Raw genomic sequence first — 20,247 nt, forward strand, 5'->3', positions numbered from 1 at the left:
CCACCCCCACATTGGAGGAATGGGAAAATGACCTTGATTGGTGCTGGCAAGCTTAATCAGTGATCTATAAAAGGAGAGGGTGTCCCCAAGAAAGGAGAGAAAATTTGGGAAGCTTGGCGAGTACATCGGGGACTTTAAGAGGGAGGTAGGGAACGCTTTTATGCTCAATGGATGTGGACTTTCATTTGTCATTAGGTACAGAAAAATCAAATGTAAAACAAGATTGATGTTACAATATGTATGCTCTTTGAATGTACAAACATGTCCTGCTTTAATAAAAAGTTTTTTTTTAAATACATGTGACTCCTGTTCTCCCGTGATGGCACCTCTCATAGGTTCATATGCTTAAATCATTCCCCGTCAGAGATCCTCAGTAATCTTAAAATATAATTAAACAGTGTTAAAATAGCCACAGGCTTAAAAAGTGATAAAAATATCCAATAAATGCAAAGCAAACTTTGTTCAATAAAACAGGTTGAGTGAGACTGCTTTGCCTAAAGAGTCATCTGCTGTATTCCAACCTAGGCAGTAGTGCTTGGTGAATATGTCTCTGCGCTTCCAGAGTTGCATGGCAGATGAAGGGGGCAGCAAAGTGCCGCTGTTACCAACATGCCTCTAGAAGAACACGCCGCCAATATCTTCTTGTAGCAGAAAGTAATGCACGATATGAGCCAGTGGGTGATGCCCTACTTAGACAGCAGGCAGCCCCTGCCCAGGCAGCCAAAAGATACTAAGAGTTTGTTGTGGTTTTTGTACATCCTTTATTTAAGATGTCTAAAATCGGAGGTACCTGTGAACATTTAGCCAGTGTAAGGCTCTACCAGCCGTCACTGAGAGATTTGGTAAGAATAACAAACAAGTTTATTTAATGGACACCTGAAAGTACGTTGAGCATGGACTTGGAGAGTTTCTCCATTGTGAAGTGCAAATATGGTTTTTTACTCTACAGGTTTGGAGCTCCCCCGCTATGAGGCCCTCCATAAGAATTGACATCTGCCTTATGAATGGATTCCAGGGGTAGTAGCACATATTAATGGAGCACTGAGGTCAGTTTCCATGGCATCAGAAGGAATCGGACCACGAGAAAGTCTGAATCATCCCTTCATGAACAGTTTAATAATTTTTTGAGAAAACAAGGATGGATAATCACTGGATTGTCTGATTCTTGATATTACACCCAGATTGTGTATTTAAGGCCTTCTCTGGCTAAGTGGAGTAGATACGGCAGCATCTGATGTGGCTGTACAGTCGGGATACAGTCCTGTACTCTTGCACCAAAACAGAGCTTTTAGCTCTTGGTCGTGAGCATGGGTGCATGCCTGCACCAGTATTATCCTGCAATCTGCAGCGACGTCTGCATTCTAGTTAGGAACCAATGTATGTGAAGTGCACTGCACAATTTTTATTCACAAATATTAATCCAATTCCGTCTTGTGCTGTTCAAAGTACTCTATCTTTCTTGTGAAAGAAGCAAGACAGCCAGCACGTTTCGTTCACTACATGTGATCATCAGGGCTTGAGTATTAACCGTCAAGATGTATGTATAATAAGCAATATAGGTTATTAACTCCTATTCAATGAGACCTCATGTTTTGAGGGTGAATACTTTGCCTCATCATTGTTGTAAGAGAAGGATAGGCCAGCTTGATAAGTGCCGTTCGATGTCTCACGGATTGGTTTCGTAGCATGATTCAATAGCGAGGAATCACTACGAAACCGATCCGTGATGTGGGTTCAGATGGGAAGAATGACAGAGCCTCCGAGGTGTTGGTTTCTTTAGCACTGTCTTGGATGCTTCCTTTTATGGTCCACCTTCATGCAAGAGCTTGGTGGAGATTTGCTCATGAAATCATCATGAATATTCCAAAACAATATCCATATCAATTACAGAATAGGTTAATCACAACACTGTATAATATGCAATGAATATTCATCTGTAAATACCATTTAATATTTGCGTTGCCCTATGCATTTTGGGACAAAAGTCCCTTACTCAGGGGAAATGTAAGAAATCTTCAATCTTTCTAACAAGAGAAAGGTCATGCAATCCTTCTTTTCTTAATCCAGTGTTGTAAACCTCTGTCTAGATATGCGTGTGCACGATCACCTTCGCCAGCCTATATCGACCTGTTTTCACCTGATCATCACCATCCTTTCTCCACTTTAGCTACAAAGATTCATTGAATATTACATTATAGTGTGATTAACCTAGCTTGTTATTGATATAAATATTGTTTTGGAATATTTATGAAACTTTTGCGAATTGCACATCAGATGTTTGAAAACCTTGTAAGTGTTTTATGTATATATTGTCAAAATTTGAAGGTTAAATACATCCCACAGTGGCACAGGAATTTAAAGAGACACTTACTTGAAATACACTTTGATAACACAGGGATGTGTGCCAAGTCAACTCTTCGGTTTTCTCTTCACCAAGACATGCAGCCTGCACTGGTAGTGTGCATGATCTCAGTGATGGGTCCATAGGGTAGCACAATACATGCTACAGCCCTAATGAACCCTTTTGCCAAAGGTAACATTTTTTAGGGACCTATATGGGGGGTGAAGTTCTGCCAATTGTGGTACAGTTTTAGGGAAAGACAACTAAAAAACTAGGCAAAAAGTGTGTGTGGGTACTGCAACAAAACCCCAGTTTCTCCTACTTGGGAAATGCTTCTTTCTGCTTTTACTGTTGCCTGCTGTTAGAGAATAAAAAGAAGTTGAAAGACATAATCTTTATCTGTGTCCTTAACAGTAATGAAAACTTTCCTTCACAATAGCTAGAAATGTTGTACACCACATCAGAACAAGCATTGGCATAGCCAATAGGTCTCGCCTTTACGGATCTTATAAGTGTTTAGCCAGAGCTATTGACTTTGCCACTATCTTTAAGCCATGTTGTAGAGCATTGCGGCTGCTGTGCAGCATGTTGAAAAGTTATATAAAAAGTGTTATAAGCATTGTTGTTACCTTGTATATAACTAAGAAAACATTATGTACAACTGAACAACTCTATTAAAAAAAATACTAACATAAAAAATGCCTTCTAGTTTTTTTTGTCTTTGCAACGCTGGAAACTTCTTCCTCCCCGTTTGAAGGCTCGTTCGTTATAGTGTTTTTTATCTTTCGTTTTTTTTTATTGGAGGGGGTTTGGGGGGTGGGGAGAAGGTCAAACAATGGGAGGGTGGAAGTTGGGAAATAGTACCTAAATGACAACATGTGCAGCGGGCAGACACTAGGGGAAAATCAACAGATGCCAAATTCAGAGGGCAGACTGAGGTGGTGCTGAGTGATGCGGAGGTGGTGGAGCTGTGCTGGTGCTCAGGCAGTGGTGAGATGAATTGCAGCGGAGGTGGGGCTGCGCTGGTGGTGGGGTTGCGCTGGTGGTGGTGCACTGATGCGTAGGTGACCTACTTAATTTTGCATAAGCGTTCCCACAAGTCAGCCCTCTGGTATAAAGGTATAAATCTACATACAATTATAGTTGGCAAAAAAATATTCAACCTTCTTAAAATGGCATAACAAAGGTTCATAAAATGCAAATATTCTACCCTTAGTATTTGTCACAGCGTGTAACTAACAGCAAAACCGAAGCACACTGTCACTATACGACATTCTTTGTAACAAAATACATGCCTTCAATCATTAGCACAGTATTAAAAATCCACTCTTATAGGCTTATTAGCTTAAACATATACTTTTCACAATAAACAAGTTAGCCATACTGCCTTTATCATAATTTTTCATAATAAATAGATCTGGATTATAGCCTCCATCATTAGCTTGTCAGCAATGTTTTCTCCAATTTACTTTCTCCAGGTGCAACAAGAGACTTTGTATGTGCGCACGCTTCACTTAGTCATGTGCATGATATTTCACTAGGACTGTGATCTATCTTCTTTAAGGCAGTCTAACTGTTGGTACACATGTAGATGCTGGCTTAGTTTTGCCAAGCCAAACTGCTCCTAAAATTGAAGTAATAATAGCTGTTTGTAGCTGTGAGACAAAAGTGTGGATAGATATGTGTCGAACGTGGTGGCATAGCTTAGCAGCAAAAGGTACGCAAACCCCAGCTGGGGAAGACTATTTTACTGGGGGTTACTTAATATAAGGCAAGCATGTTGTGCCTGCACTAGCGAAAAACCCATTAAAGAAATGGTGCTTACAGAAGAATTCAACCATACCCTGTTGCAACAGAAGGTAAAGGGCCAGTCGTCATGGGATGTTTCAAAAGAAGGCTAGGTGGTACTAAGGAGGGACTAATTATGCAATGAAGGAATCAGAAGGTTGCATTTACGAAGTACAAGGATGCAAGCCAATTAAAAATATGGGCAGAGAGTGGGCGGAGCTTCACATACCTAACTCTATACTACATGCCTCGCAGAGCAGCACATGCGCAATGCCCAGGCTCGACCTAAAAACTAAGGCTTGGTACGAGTATGAATGGTGGTGGAGGGGCTTCCAGACCATTTAGGTGTTTTGGGGCAATGACAGTCTTGAACGTTTTCCTAAAATCTAGCAGGTTGGACTGAAAAGCCCTCAGTAGAATCTGTTCCAGGTGGATTGTGGCAAATGCAATATGACTTGTCACACTTTCAAAATAAATGATAAGACATTTAAAGGCTGGTCTAGATTCCTTAATAGTAGGATGTTTTTTGGGTATTTTAAGGACAATCTAAAAGTTGGGAGCCCAGGTTGTGATCCAATCAGCTAAGTCATGGTGGAGATAGGCCAGAACACTGTACTCCTGAGTGTCCAAAAAAGCAGGATTTTGCAAAGGTCTGTGTTAACTAAATTTAAAAAAAAGCAAAGGTATTGAACATTGTTCCACACAATACAGTCACCAAGAACTTTGGTGGAAGTGAAAACTAACTCTTCAAATGGCTGTGAGAGAAACAAAATGTATCACTTACCATTCTTCTGTGGCTTCCACCGAGCTGATCCAATCATCATGAAACATGCATTCCTCTGGCTGTGGTGCGTTGCATTTCTCCACATACTCTATTTCCACCACATTTTCCTGCATTTGTAAGAAGAAAAGCATCAGTGGCCAAAGGCTCCTCTCCCATTCCACATGCTGGGGCACAGTTGGAGGCAAACAGAGGGGGGACATTGGAAAGCTACTACATTTCTGTGCACACCACATTTGTCTAATCTCCATTTTACACTCGTTTCAGTTCTACCAGATAAGGTAAAATGGGATTTCTAGACATTATCTAGTGTGAAGTATCAACTAAATAAACAGAGCTCAAGTGTTGTCTATCTAATTAAGAAACTTTAGTTCTAATCCTAACTTTCCAAATTCACTTTGTGTCCATGTGAAAATTACTATCGCCCAGTGACACAAATGCCAGTTAGTAGTGACTAAAAACTTCAGTATTAAGCACTACAAACTTTTGATTTGCATTCCGCCATGTTAACTTCAGCAACACTGCAAAACTGGGAAGTGTAAATTTAGTTCTATTTTTGAAAATGTGTATATACTTGTATTTAGCCATAAAAGGACTTCGAACCACATTTCAAATTAAGATTGACTATTAAGGCATTAGATATCATAATCCATTTATTTATGAACAGCTGTTCCAAAAGCAATTAATTCATGATCTTCTTTTGAGAGTGTCTTTTGATTTCTATCACATCATCACCATGTGAATTTAACTTATCTTTGTAGTTGCAGATACACAAGCTTTGCATACTTCTGCCATTCTGTGGTGGGTTTGGACATCACAAGTTGTTTTTCTTCAAAGGAGTCACATGGTGCCGAGTAACTCCTCCATAAGTCGACAATGCGCATAGGCACAGATTCCGCCCTTAAACTGTTTTTTCTGCCATTGGCTTTGGAAGTGTTAGGCTACAGTTCTGAGTTTAAAACAATTGCTTTCTGTGACTTCAGGCCGCACTTTACTTTGGCGATTCTAGTGAAAGAGAACAATTAAGGTTTAGCTATTTAAATTTTTTAACACAGATGATCGTTTTGACGCCGGGTTACAAGGCTCCAAGTTCTACCCTAATTCTTTTCTGTTACGAGGACTTGGCCTTGGAGAATGTCAGCAGATGGAGCGCACTGATTCTCTTTTCTGATTCTGCTCCACTATTATAAGAAGTATTGGTAGCCTGATCACTAGGAGGTCTGTAACCTCAATCTCTCCTAAGCAAGAGGAGTTGATAAGCAAATTCCTGTCCTTCCAGTGCAAGACAATAGTGCATCACAGGAGGGAAAGATGATGGGCACTTTAAACCTTTTCAGGAGAACAGGACCCCACTGATGTTGAGAAAGTGGTGGTGGGACCCTCTGCCATACCAGCAGCTCAGCGTACACCCAGTTCAGAGATCGTGTGCTTGAGCACTTTCAGAGAAAGAAGATATACACCCTTCGGAGTCAAAGCCAACAGGATCCAGCACAAAGAAAACCCCAAGGCCTGTGCGTACCACCCATAAATGGCACAGCACCGGCCAACAAAAAGGCTTCTAGTCCACCACTGCCCTCTGGCTGCGGTTGGCACTGAGACAAAGCTTCTGAGTTGAGACACCATTCATTATGGGGCTTGGAATCATGCCCCACCTCAACATCTTATCTGCTCAAAGGAAGCAAGCATCCGCCTTTGGAGCTGAAATTTGTACATCCGATGTTGGACTCAAAGAAGAAGCGGAGACTCAAACTCCGACCTCCCCCGGACTTGACCTCCAAAACCACCGACGCTCCCATTCTTGAGAGACTTGCAGAGGAATGAGACACCAGGCAAATGTGGCTGTTAATTCATCATGAAACAGGCAGGGTTTGGCAGATCCACCTCAGCCAAGGCCAGTTTCCATGCGGTCTCCCATTTTTAAAAAGAGGAGGCTGACTTTCAAGGAAGTACTGGACTATGAGACACCTCAATGCCAGCGTACAAGAAAAAGAAGGGATGAAATAACAAGTACTCCTCCACAACCACCCCACACAAGCATGCACACCTGCTCTAGCATCACCACTACCACGTCCACACACACCACCACCAAGGTTAAATTCACCACTGCTACCACCCTGGAGGGGGTCAGTACATTCTTTTTCAGGACCAGGAAGCCCCCTATGGAGAAGGGGATCTATATGACCAGCTTATTGATGCAAGTGGTGGAAAACACCCATGGGACGGCTACAAATTTGGACTGCCCGAGGACGTAGACCGGGAGCCATACCCAGTTAAACCATCCATGCCAGGTGACAACAGCAATAGGGAGCTGTTGAACACCATAAAGTCGCCATGCGTGTCAAAGGATGAGGATGCCTTCTTGGTAGGGACCATCACCAAAGCAGTGTACAGTTGCTACCCATGCTCAAGGGTATGATGAAGTTAGCACCTGATAATTTTGAGGACCCATTCAGGGGGTTGAAAAGGAATATAAAACTTCTTCTACTGACATCCTTTATATTAGAGGCCAGCTGCCCCAGACTCACTGGTAGTTCATACTGCCAGAAAGAGGACTTCAGCCCAGGCACAGCGTACGCCTCAGTCCCAGATAAGAAATGAAATGAAATAAAATAAAATGTATAAAGCGTGCTAAAAACTCCAATGACCGAGAACAAAAACACTGAATCTAAACTGAAAAGCCAGGTTTTAAGGGCTTTCCAGAATTGTTTGTGATTCATGGTGGTTTTAAGATCCAGAGGAATACTATTCTACTGTTTCCCAGCAGCAAGAGGAGATGGAGGCACTCAAAGCACCCCCGGATGCCCACAAGTAAATGCGAGTAATTGGATGAAGAGGGGAAAATCATTGCCAATACAAATCCACACTGTGCCCTAGATGCCATGGACTTTGAGTCTAGGGCATTAAACTGGAGGTTTAACATACCTCAACACCCAATTTGATGGCAACATCTTTTTGGACCACAGGTGGGTGATATGCTGAAGAAAATGCTTTAAAAAACATAACAAGGCCTACAAACCAAACCTTAGGGCTCCTCTTTAGGAGGCAACACTCAGGAAGAGAGCCTGTGGCTAGCCAGTTGCAAACCACCACAGCATCATTCATGACCCCCAGTCTGGTTGGGGTTGAGAAAACAAGTTACTTACCTGTAACTTTGGTTCTCCAGTATTGGTAACTTTCATAGATTCCCATAGCTTGTATCATTTCCCGTCGTCGGGATGGGAGTCACCGGTAAATAAAAAATACCATAGAAATATGTACAAAAAAAAAGAAAAAGGCCTCATCTAATTTTGTAGCATATCCACCTCTTTTTGTAAAATAGACCAAATAAAATGAACAGTCAATCAGAACAGCCTCACCCCATAGAACCTTCCTGAGAGAGCCTCAGATTTTCATAGCCGTTGTGTAACAGTATAACAGAAGTTGCTAGAGGCTGAGCTTTTCCAGGGGAGGAGGGTGGGCGCATGGGAATCTATGAAAGTTACAAATATTGAAGAACCAAAGTTACAGGTAAGTAACTTGTTTTCTTACTCCAATATTGGAACTTTCATAGATTCCCGTAGCTTGTATCAGAAAAGCGAGCAGTCAGAACGCACATTTTGTGTAATAATACATGGTTATAAACGTTGTAAGATGTATTCAGTCATCAGAGATACAAGTTATCAAAAAAGTAGTTAGTGAACATCATGAGTTACAAAATGTGAGAAACCAATAAAAGGAAGGAGGGTTATTAGGGAAAGCTCACCACATATCGAAAGATTCCTCAGGACTGCCTGTCCCACTGCAGCATCACTACGCGCGGAGTAGTCCAAGCAGTAATGCTTCGTGAAAGTATGGGCACTGCATGTCGCTGCCCTGCAAATGTCCTTGATCGGCACTCCAGCGAAGAGAGCAGCTGAAGAAGACATGAATCTCGTAGAGTGCGCCCGGACTCGCTCTTCTAGAGGCTTACCAGCCGCTTGGTGACAGTATTGGATTGCGCTGGCAATCCATTGCGCAACTCCCTGTTTTGAAAGAGGGAAACCCTTGCAAGGGGCACTGAAAGCAACAAAGAGCTGTGTAGAACTTCTTAAGTCTTTGGTACGTTGAAGATAATATTTCAAACACCTTTGAACATCCAGCGAGTGAAGAGCCCTCTCCGCTTGAAGGTCCCTTCAAATGAAAGTCTGAAGTGACCTTTGGGATAAATTTGGGATTTGTCCTCAAAATCAAAGTTTCTATTTTAAACTGTAAGAACCGATCCTTGATAGTGAGAGCGTGCAGTTCACCTACCCTCCTGGCCGATGTTAAGGCGAGGAGGGCCACTTTCCATGAGAGGACTTTAAGGTTCGCCCTATGAATTGGTTCAAAAGGTGGCCTCATGAGTTGAGTAAGGACTAAGTTAAGCTGCCACAGAGGTGGTGGAGGTCCAACTGGTAGAAAAACTCTAAAAACACCTTTCAGAAATTGTTTTACGATCCTTGCTGACCAGAGGGAAGGTCCAGAAGAAGTTTGTCTGAATCTAGCAACGGCTGCCAGGTGCACCTTGCTAGAGGAGTGAGCGAGACATGACTTAGCCAATGCCAAAATGTATGGCAAAATCTGATGAGAAGCAGAAGAGTAAGGATGAATGTTCTCTTACCGGCACCACAGGCAGAAACGCTTCCATTTCAAGCGATATGTCTTATTTGTAGTTGGTGCTCGGGCTTGAGCTAGCACCTCTCTACTGTAGGAGAGTGGGGTCTGCAATCCTATGGTCACCCCAGATTTTTTCTTTTTGCTTCACTGGTTTACGACTTTCCCTGGCTGTGGACCTGCTAATCAGACCCACAGCCTAGCTGTTCTCTCTCTAATTTGACATCCATGTACTTTAGCTGCATTTACCAATTGGTACTGGGCCACCTTATCAGTCCCTGTACAGTGTACCTTGGGTACCCAGGGCATAGGTGTACCCAGGGCCTACCAGGGGCTGAAGCATGTATTATGCCACCCCTGGCTGGCCATCTAAAACTGACACAACTGGCTGCTAAGACAGCTGGGGCAAGGTGGTGTAATCACCCTTTGCTGTAGATATAGTTACCTATATCTAACCCCAAAATGGACACATATACTCCTATCAGTCACTCCTATGGCAGGCCTTATCAATCCTGAAGGCAGAGTGCTTGGAATTATGTGAGATGGTGCTCTGGCATGAGCTGCAGCTTGCGGAACCAAGTCCTAATAGCTGTTCCATGATAACGCTATACCATATACTCTTAAGTGCATTATCAACCTCGCGGTTAAATGCTAACTCTGGTATAACATTATCAAAACATGTCGAGTAAGGTGTCATACGAATTGGAATACTACCCCCTAGCCAATTCTGGTGACGGGGGTAGCATTCCACCCTTCTAGAGGGACACAACATGTATGTAACTGTGAACCCCGGTTAAAGTTAACTCGAGCCTTGGCATCACAAAATGGATGCTGCCACCACAGACACAAGTCTGACCTCCTGCTGCTGGGAGTCCTTCCAGCGAGGGAAGCTTGGACAAAGGGTTTCCTGCCTTGGGAGGTGCTAGCACCACCCCAGATAGGATTTTGTGTATTGGGTAGGACAGGCCTGAAAGGAATGAGACATGCCTGGGGCACACAAGGTGCCCTGTGCATACACCGGTTCAAACCAGCTGCTGGGACATCCCTGCCCCAGCTCTGGCGCGAAAACCGGACAAAGGACAGGGGGTGTAACCACCCCCCTTCCTGGTCCCCCCACAGGAGGGACCTAGTCGTAGTACAGCCCCCTTTAGCAGGATAAAGGTAGGAGCTGGTCCCATTCCAAATTAGATTAATCCTGAACTGAAACTCTACAAGAAGAAACTCTGGACTTTGACTTTCTACACAGAAGACTGAAGAAATCTCCCTTGTGGGCAAAGAGTGTCCACCCTGCAACTGCAGGCACCAGCAAGCGTCTAGCGGCTTCACTTTGTCGTCTTCCCTCGAGGATCCAGACTTCAGAGCCCGACGAGACCCGGATTCCCAGACCTCTCCGACCTCAATTCACATCTGCAGCACAGCTGAGATCCGTGGGTGCGACGAGACACGTGGGACCGGCCATCTTGGAGAAAACTGCACTTCGCTTCCAGCACGACTTTTGAGGTAAACTCGACCAAGTGCTTTGGGGATTGAGAAGCCCCAGCCCCGAGCAGCCCCTGCACCGAAGATCAGCCCTCCAGCTTCCACGAGATCTGCGTGGGGCCCTTTTACTTGTTTGCTGCTCGACGCGTTGTCTGGTCACTTGCCGGCTGGCTAGTGACCTCCTAGACGACGAACTTTGAAAACTACACTGCTGGTCTGGTTGCTCCAGACTGGCTCTTGCTCCCTTCCAAAAGAGGAGCACCCTGGACCCTCCTGGTCCACTCCAGACGCCGTTTCCACTCACCGCGTGGGTTGCCTTTGCCAAGGCCTGTTGAGTCCAAATCCGGATCAGACACCGCCGACAGCGAGAGCCTGCGTGGGACAGCTCGTGCCTCCATCCTGGTCGGCGAAGACACCTCCTGGTCCACGTGGCTGCAGAGACAAGCGTCCACTCTTCACCTGATCGCGACGACGACATCTGGTTCCTTCCTGGTTCCACTCCAGTCACTGGCTAGTGACTTTGAACATTGTCTCCTCTGCTTTCAGGTCTTCAGCATCTCTGATCCACCCTTGGATCACACCGGACATCTTCCTCCTGGTCGCCTGCAGCATCTTTTCTTTCAGGCTCCATTGACTTCAACGCAGAAACCCGACACGACTTCGCACCTATGCACCCGCAGCCCGTGGGTGAGGTAACGAGAGCATTTCGGTGCTCAAGGGTAGCTTGACTCTCCTAGTGTCCAGATTCACAGTCGTTTTAGTCCTAACCAGTCAGGATTGTGTTAAAATAAAGGTTTGGGTCGGGGACAATCGATATTTGCCCGGCGGTATTGCCTCTGTGACCCTCGAATTATTTAATAAATGAAGAGGCAGGCGCTGGAGACTGGAAAGCAGGAAACAAGGTTTTTTTTATTCTCTCCGGAGGAGAACACAGCAAAACGGACAGCAGGTATCGTTCTGAGGTGCTCTAACTTATGTTTGAGGCCTGGCCCCTTATATACAGTGTTTGCGGTTTTATTACAGTTTACATACTCATGATAAAGCTTTGATGTACGGAAAGACATTCCCGGAAACCCCCCTCCGGGCCCGTTCCCACACATATTTACAGTAGAGGTCCCCATCCTGGTCACAACAGGTGATGAGTATCGCGCAGCTGGATATTCCGTCAATTCATGGAATGCGGGGTTCGATCGGATCTCATGGGGTGGGGGCTTTGATCAACCAGGGGATCCCTTGATGGGGGAAGCTTTCTATTGTACGGGGAGGGGCAAGGAACAGTATCGGCAGAGCTGGGTGTCGGCCTGGGAACGAGGAAGACAAACGGGCACACGGGGAAAAGGGGGTTTGCATCTAAGGGCCGGGGATCATGAAAGGGAAGAAGGGAGGTGTCGCGCTGGGAACAGGATGAGGGCCTGGGGCAGAGCAGTGCTGAAGAGGGGTTTATGATTCAAGGCAGGTGCAAGCAGGGAGGGTTGGTCAGCGTGCGGGCTTGGTGAGGGTGAAGGGCTATGTCAGGGGCCAGGGGCATGCAAGAGGGTTCGTTCTGATCAGGGCATCTTAAAATGGCGGGTGCGCACGACAAAAGTGTGGCATCAGGGGAAGAGGCAAGATGGCGCAGATAATGTTCACCAAACCGTACTAATTTTCAACAGTCCTCCCTTTAACATATTCAAGACATCTTGCTGGTTCATTTTCTACTCGGTTCTATTGTGGTGGGCATGAGAAAGAAAACGGTAGGAACCCTAGATGAAAGAGTTGTAAACAATACATTTTGAGATTTCTAGTTTTCAGGAGGCGGACCTATTGGATAAACTTTGATAAACTTGTTTAGCAGGAAAGTCATAGTAATGCAATGCAGAGCAGTGTACATTTCATAAGGCGAACTGATGGATTGTTACATCATCAATACAATGTTGGCTGGGAGAGAAACGAGACGTGGCAGAAATGATCGGGAATGTTCGAGGTTTAGTAAGCTTTCAGCAATTCTTCGTCTTCCGTTGGCACTGTGGAGCACCGGCGGTGGAGCTACGAGTCCAGCTCTATTCTAAGTTCCGTGTTGCAGGGCACGACCCTTTCCTCGCGTTTCTGGTCAGAAAAAGGGTCTTTCTCGCCCGGTGTCCTTTGGGATCGATAGTCAAAAGTTCAGGTGGAAGAAGAGTGTACAAAATAGTCCATAGGGTAGGTCGGAGAAAAAGGGGGATGGAGCAAGGCCAAATCAGGAACAAACTAGGGGAACGAGAGACTTCAGATAGGCGGGCTCATGACCGAGTCTAGAGAGCGGGGACCTTTCGGCACACATTCGAACATAGAGCGGGGGCATCAGGTTAGCCCTTTCTTCTCACTTTGTTGGAGGTAGTGCCTCGTCCTGTAGCTCTGTTCTGTCGCGGTCTCGCCTTGGCCCATGTCACAGACGTTCCACAGTCCGTAGTCAGGCCACGTGCTCCCACATCCGGTCCTTCTTTCCTCCAACAGCCGTACCCTTGAAGGAGTTTGAAAAGACAGTTTTTAGAGATTTGGTAGAGGAAAGTAACCACATAAGTCTATTTCTCTCCCAGCTCCAGGCAAATGAAGATAGGAACGTTCGCTATACATATAAATGATCGATGGTGGACCTGCTGGGTTTACTATGGCTTTCCTTCACAACTGTTTAATATAGTCACGACAGGTCATCTGATGGGGGCCCACCTCTGTAATGTAAGCCGGGCAATGCTAATAAAAAGTGGTGTGAGCTAACCGCATGGTACTAATAGGCTTCTATCATCAATGCCTCCTGCCCTTTAACTAAACATTTTCACTTTCGACAAGGCTCAGTGTAATGGTTTTCTTTGCTCCGGTCTAATCTTTAACTTTGCAAAACATCATTCTGGTCCCTATGCAGCCTCTCGCGGCCGGATTACTAAATTAGAGAAGACAGGGGTCTCATCGGAAGACATCTAGGTACATAGAAAACGTTGATGGGGGGGGGGCAACTGAACGCAATACTGGGAGCGTCCTGAGAGGGTTTCGGTTACCTTTATGGTTTTGGGTATCGCGACAATTTGGGACGGGGAGGGGCGCGTTATCTGAGGCACTTTTATTCCATAGTAGTAGCCGCTGACATGTAGTTCCCTCATTTCGGGTCAGATTTAGGGAACCTCAGTCAGCTTACCTGTCCTTTCCTTTATGGCCAATTCTCGATTTCATCAAAATTTTTCCGGAAAGGAGAGGTGGTGACACAGTATTAGGGTGATTTTATTAAAGACAAGTTTTGAGCAAATACCGGCGGTATTTGAAGCCAATTGGGTGGTGTGCTAGGGGTGGCAGTCTGTCAATTTCGGGGCTAATCGCTCGGAAGAGTGGGAGTGTGAAAGAAAGAGAAAGAGAAAGAGAGAGAGAGAGAGAGAGAAAGAGAGAAAGAGAGAAAGAGAGAAAGAGAGAGAGAGAGAGAAAAAGAGAGAAAGAGAGAAAGAGAGAAAGAGAGAGAGAGAGAAAGAGAGAGAGAGAGAGAGAGAGAGAGAGAGAGAGAGAGAGAGAGAGAGAGAGAGAGAGAGAGAGAGAGAGAGAGAGAGAGAGAGAGAGAGAGAGAGAGAGAGAGAGAGAGCGCGCGCAACGGCAGGCTAAATAGTACACGTGCGACAGAGAGAATGGCAGTGTATTTAAGGAAGGCTATTTAGTGCATTACACAGTAAAGGACATTCACGGGTCTGCGTTAGAATCTTGAAATCATGCAGTTTGAGCATTAGACAGGGTAGAGGGGACATGCTTCGAGAAAAAGGAAAAAGAAAAGGGAAGTACCATCGTGTCGCACTTTCTTGCATTCTCGGTCCTTCGACCCGTTGAGTCAATGCTTCAGTCACGCATGCACATTCTCTCATAGCTTTGATTCATCCGTGACATAGGTTCATTCGTGCAGCCTGGGTTAAGAGTGATCACTTTTCATCAGCTCATACTAGTTCTACAGGTTTGTTTGCTACGTGAGTAGTTTGCAGGCGTGCTTAGGTGCCACCTTGCAGCGCTGGTCTGTTTCGTGTATTAGACATGGCAAGGCTTCAGATCTTCGCCATACCTTGGTTGCGGCCCCTGATGTACCCTGTAGAGGGAGGGAAAAAGAGGGGAAGGGAGGGGGACAACATTCGCGCATATCCAATACATGGATTCGAAAGTCCTTTACTTACCTCATACTCGTCTTTCCTCCTCGGGGTAGAATCCCCGGGGGTATCGTTTCTGGAGTCGGGGGGGTCAGTGTGTCTTTATAGATCGTGTGCGGGGAAACGTGAAAAGGGAACCAGAGGTGTCTAGTGCGAGGTATCTAGTCGAAAGATGTATCTCACTATCGGGATCCTTAAACCTCCTTCAGCGCTGTGACGTTCTAAGGTTCTTCGGTTCTTGGGTCAGCTCTGTTCCCTAATACCTTTGAACGTCGTACTTTATAACATTTACATCGTTTTATTTTACCCTTCTTTTACATTCCCTCATTTATACCGTTCATTTTACCCATCCTTGGAAGTCGAGGTCTTCCTCCATGCGAGAGTTCATGAGTCAGTCGCGTACTTTGAAGGCAGAGTGTCGCGTTGTCGATCCGATCCGTCCTCCAGGGCTGGGCAGCCATCTTCTTAATAACCTTAAAGAGAGAGAGCATAGTAGGGTGCACAGAAACGAACTCTCCCGCCCATCCCACATTTTAAATAAAGCAAGCAATACCCGTTCATCATTTTGAAAAAAGGACCTTTATTTTTGCGAGATCATAGTATGTGGATTCATAAGGGTGCAGTCGTATTTGGCCGGGCACGGCAATGGCTAAAGTGCGTACAGTGGGGGGTGTTGTTTGGCAGCAATAAAAAAACATCTGAAAGTTTTAGCAATTCATTTGTAGCAAACCAGAACGTCTATCAGTCGGCCGGGGGGTTCGGGGGCGTTTATTTCATAATTTAGAAACATAGTCATACCAGTTGCAATCAGATTTCCTATATGCATACCGTGCGCGTGCATCATAAGCGAGGATATACATCGGCTATAAAAATATAATACATTGTACATTTATAATCATCATTTTTAACGCGATCCTTTTACATGTTCCTCGAGTGAGCTCTTCGTTCTTCTCGTCAAGTGTACAAAGGGTCATATATGTATCAGAACATTAAGTTTGTATAGTGAAAAGGGACACCACGAGGTGTTCGTAAGTTCCTATTGATACCGGCGCCATTTTGGGCGGGGCCGGGTTAGTCCGGAAGTAGCATCAGGGAAAAATGTTTCCTACAACCGGCAGTTGGACCAGAGTCCTTTTCGGCAGTTCTAGAATTCATGCTAACAGAAGGAGTGGCAATGTCATGTTTATTTCGTTGGCGATCAAGGCAGTTGCCCCTTACCGGAGGCCTGCAGTGGCCGAGGGCTCCTTCGGGGACCTTTGTCGAATCTTCAAGGCTGTGGAGATGTTGTCGGAGGTGGGGGCTCGTGCTCCGGTGGGCGAGCCACCGAGTTATATTGCTGGTCAAAGTTACTCTAGCGGCCGAGGCCCGCCTTCCAGCGGACCCAGACGCCATTTTGGGGCCCCACAGGGGCCACTCTCGTCGAGTTTGCAAGAGTGGAAGAGATCCTTCGGAGTGAAAGGAAGAGGGCTCTGTTTTGTGAAAGCGGGACGTTCGGCTGGGGTGCAGCTGTGATGCCCCCACCTGGGGGGGCGAGGGAGACTCGTTCGCGCCGTCTCCTTCTTCCGGTGCACCCCATGCTGCTCGTTTTCATCGGCCCGCACGAAGGTCTCTCCCCATCCGGTGCTTCCCAAGTCGTGTGCTCAGTGCTGTGGGAGTATGGCCACCTGTGGCGCACATTCGGCGCGGCACGAGTATCGGTGCAGTCATTGCAGGTTCGGTGCTCCGAAAATATGGGCACCATTGCACGTTCGGTGCTGCGCAAGTATTGGGGCACCATCGCCTGGTTGGGGGTGTTCGGCGTTGGGCCGGGGGCTGGGAGACCTATCCGTGGAGGTGGGAGAGGCTCGTCCGCGTCGCCTCTCCCTCCCTGCCCAACTTGGACAAATTGTTGCGGAGGTACGTGCAGGACATCCCGCCGTCCAGAGCAGCTGCGGCTGTTACGGAAGGGAAAAGGAAGAGGTGTCTCGTTCTTCTCTGGACATGTGGCGGGACTACCTGAGACTATCCAGGCCCGTTGCGGCTGGCCGAGGAGACATGTGGCGGGACTACCTGTAACTGCCCAGGCCGCTGGCCCCTTCCTCTCCTCCGGCTCCCCAATACGTTAAGATTTCCTGACCAAGAGTTGGCAGCAAGGCCCGCCTTATATGGGTTGCCGCCGGTTGGGCGTAGCCGTAACCCTACCCTGCTTTGGAAGGTTCCAGAAGGTGGGGGGGACGAGTGTTCTGTTGATTTTCAAGTTCTACAGTTTACCGTTCTTGTTTTTCTAGCGTTATTGTGTTTTTCTTTGCCTGTTATGTTAAAATAAAAGTTCGTGTTTATCAGTGGCTTACTGATTTCGTTTCCCATTTCTTTCTTTCCAGGTTGTTTTATGCTAAAATTTCTATTAACATAGTTTATGTAACATGGAAGCACGTGCAGGGGGATGACGCAGATTTACGTACACATAAACTCAGACGGGGGGGGGGTAATAGAAAAGTATGACACACAAGATCCAAAGACAAACATAAAACTGTGATTATTTGGCCAAAATTATCTTTTTCCGTCTGTTAATTTAGAGCTAGGCTGGGTTCCCGTTTTTATATTGTCCAACCTAGGAAAACTCGAACATGTCGCTGAAATCGTTCTGGCGGAACCTGTGCCATCGGGCATAATCAAACGCGGTGGTTCTGTCTGGTCTGTCCGTGCGAGTCGGATTTTTCTTTGTCTCGCGCTTTTTCTCATTCTGCTGGCCTGTCATTCCTGTCGGCCCTTTGCCCTTACTCACGCTCAGTAGAGTCGGGCATTGGGCTTTCCAGTGTCCGACATATCTACAAAAAGCGCATTGGTCTTGCCCTAAGTCTGGCCGTCTTTTGCGTTGTGTCGGGGGATAACTTTTGGGTCGTGGTGTCCCGGGGTTGTCCTGTCGGTATATTTCTCTACCTGGTTTGTCCTCGTCTTTTCTCTGCCGTTGCATAGCCTCTCTGCGCCACATACCGAGACTGTCGAGCATAATAGGCGTTGTCTTATTATTGCGAAGGGCTATTTCCAACGTTTCTATTTTATCAAGGTCAAAGGATCCTGCCAGTGGCCACTGTTTGTCTTGACTTTCTTTGGTATACCTGTGCCACAATTTATTATAGGCTATGGTAACTAATCCATAGTTTATGAACATATCCTTATTAGGGGTGCCTTCTAGTGGAGCTATATGGTCCACCTCTAATACACGGTCCGGGCTGAACCAATTATCAATCAGTGGGGAGAAGACAGACATGACGGCTCGTAACGAGGGACTAAAAAGTCAGCACTGCCTATCTTATCACTAGGTGCAAAGACTAGACAGAATATTCCTATTCTACGTTGTTTGCAGGCAGTGAATACCTCATGAACAAAAAGTAACAAATAACGAGGAACAATCAAACAATCAATAAATAAATAAGATAGAGTAAGATCAATGGGGAGAGTAAGTAGGGCGCAAAAGTCTGCGTCCTCTACCCTTTCACTATCCGCAAAGAGGAATCTGTTGTTTCCGGTTTGCAGACAGAGAATCTCCAGAAGACAATCTGCGAACAGTAGTTCGGGGTCAAAGAACCCAGTTAATCAGTGAGGGAGAGGGAGTCTCCCAAAAACCGTTAAGAAATAATAGAGTCAGTGGGGGAGAAAAAAATAGGCGCGACGGTTACGTTACCTATCCTTCACTGTTTGCAAAAGAGAAGGAGCCTACTGTTTCTCCATGTGCAGACAGTGAATCTCCAAATAGGTCAAACAAAGAGTAATACTAGTATATTTTTTTGTAAACAATCAAGCAATCAATTATTTTCGCAATCCGTTGTGTTTACACGACCTTACCCGGACCGTATGGACAGTTTCTTGTCTTCCGAATCCAGCGCCCGTTCGTCCTCTTTTTCTCACGGCACTCCTAATGGTCCCCAGTCAGGACCGTAGATCACTCGAGAGAGGTCTGTTCGGAACTAGTGAAGTTCGGATGATCGGCTGCCAGACGAGGGTCTATTGGGCAAGAGCTCTCCCGATCGTTGCAGTCATTCACTCTGTCGTCGGTACCTCTCCCACTGGATCCACGAGTCGCTGATGGGCCCCACGCTTGGGACGCCAATTGTTAAAATAAAGGTTTGGGTCGGGGACAATCGATATTTGCCCGGCGGTATTGCCTCTGTGACCCTCGAATTATTTAATAAATGAAGAGGCAGGCGCTGGAGACTGGAAAGCAGGAAACAAGGTTTTTTTTATTCTCTCCGGAGGAGAACACAGCAAAACGGACAGCAGGTATCGTTCTGAGGTGCTCTAACTTATGTTTGAGGCCTGGCCCCTTATATACAGTGTTTGCGGTTTTATTACAGTTTACATACTCATGATAAAGCTTTGATGTACGGAAAGACATTCCCGGAAACCCCCCTCCGGGCCCGTTCCCACACATATTTACAGTAGAGGTCCCCATCCTGGTCACAACAGGTGATGAGTATCGCGCAGCTGGATATTCCGTCAATTCATGGAATGCGGGGTTCGATCGGATCTCATGGGGTGGGGGCTTTGATCAACCAGGGGATCCCTTGATGGGGGAAGCTTTCTATTGTACGGGGAGGGGCAAGGAACAGTATCGGCAGAGCTAGGTGTCGGCCTGGGAACGAGGAAGACAAACGGGCACACGGGGAAAAGGGGGTTTGCATCTAAGGGCCGGGGATCATGAAAGGGAAGAAGGGAGGTGTCGCGCTGGGAACAGGATGAGGGCCTGGGGCAGAGCAGTGCTGAAGAGGGGTTTATGATTCAAGGCAGGTGCAAGCAGGGAGTGTTGGTCAGCGTGCGGGCTTGGTGAGGGTGAAGGGCTATGTCAGGGGCCAGGGGCATGCAAGAGGGTTCGTTCTGATCAGGGCATCTTAAAATGGCGGGTGCGCACGACAAAAGTGTGGCATCAGGGGAAGAGGCAAGATGGCGCAGATAATGTTCACCAAACCGTACTAATTTTCAACAATTGTCCGTATTCACCTTTATCTTGAACTGTACTGTCCATAGACGTTGTTACGCATCCCGCGTGTGAGTTCACACTCTGCACCCGCGTCCCGTGGGCCTCCTATTACTTACCTAAAGTTAGGATAGCGTAGTCCCAGCGATCTTACAGCCTCTGGACA

General features: G+C 46.2%; 1 protein-coding gene across 2 annotated transcripts in view; it reads right to left on the reverse strand.

Annotated features, from left to right (window-relative positions):
* WDR12 (WD repeat domain 12) overlaps positions 1-20,247 on the reverse strand; it is a 289,880-nt gene that overhangs the window by 175,847 nt on the left and 93,786 nt on the right. For both annotated transcript variants that reach the window (XM_078680243.1, XM_078680244.1), the window contains one exon: positions 4,914-5,020. In XM_078680243.1, coding sequence (XP_078536369.1) covers positions 4,914-5,020 — 107 coding nt within the window. The remainder of the gene's footprint in view (positions 1-4,913; positions 5,021-20,247) is intronic.

This window comes from Lissotriton helveticus, chromosome 3_1 (assembly GCF_964261635.1).
Source record: "Lissotriton helveticus chromosome 3_1, aLisHel1.1, whole genome shotgun sequence".
Classification (NCBI taxonomy): Eukaryota; Metazoa; Chordata; class Amphibia; order Caudata; family Salamandridae; genus Lissotriton; species Lissotriton helveticus.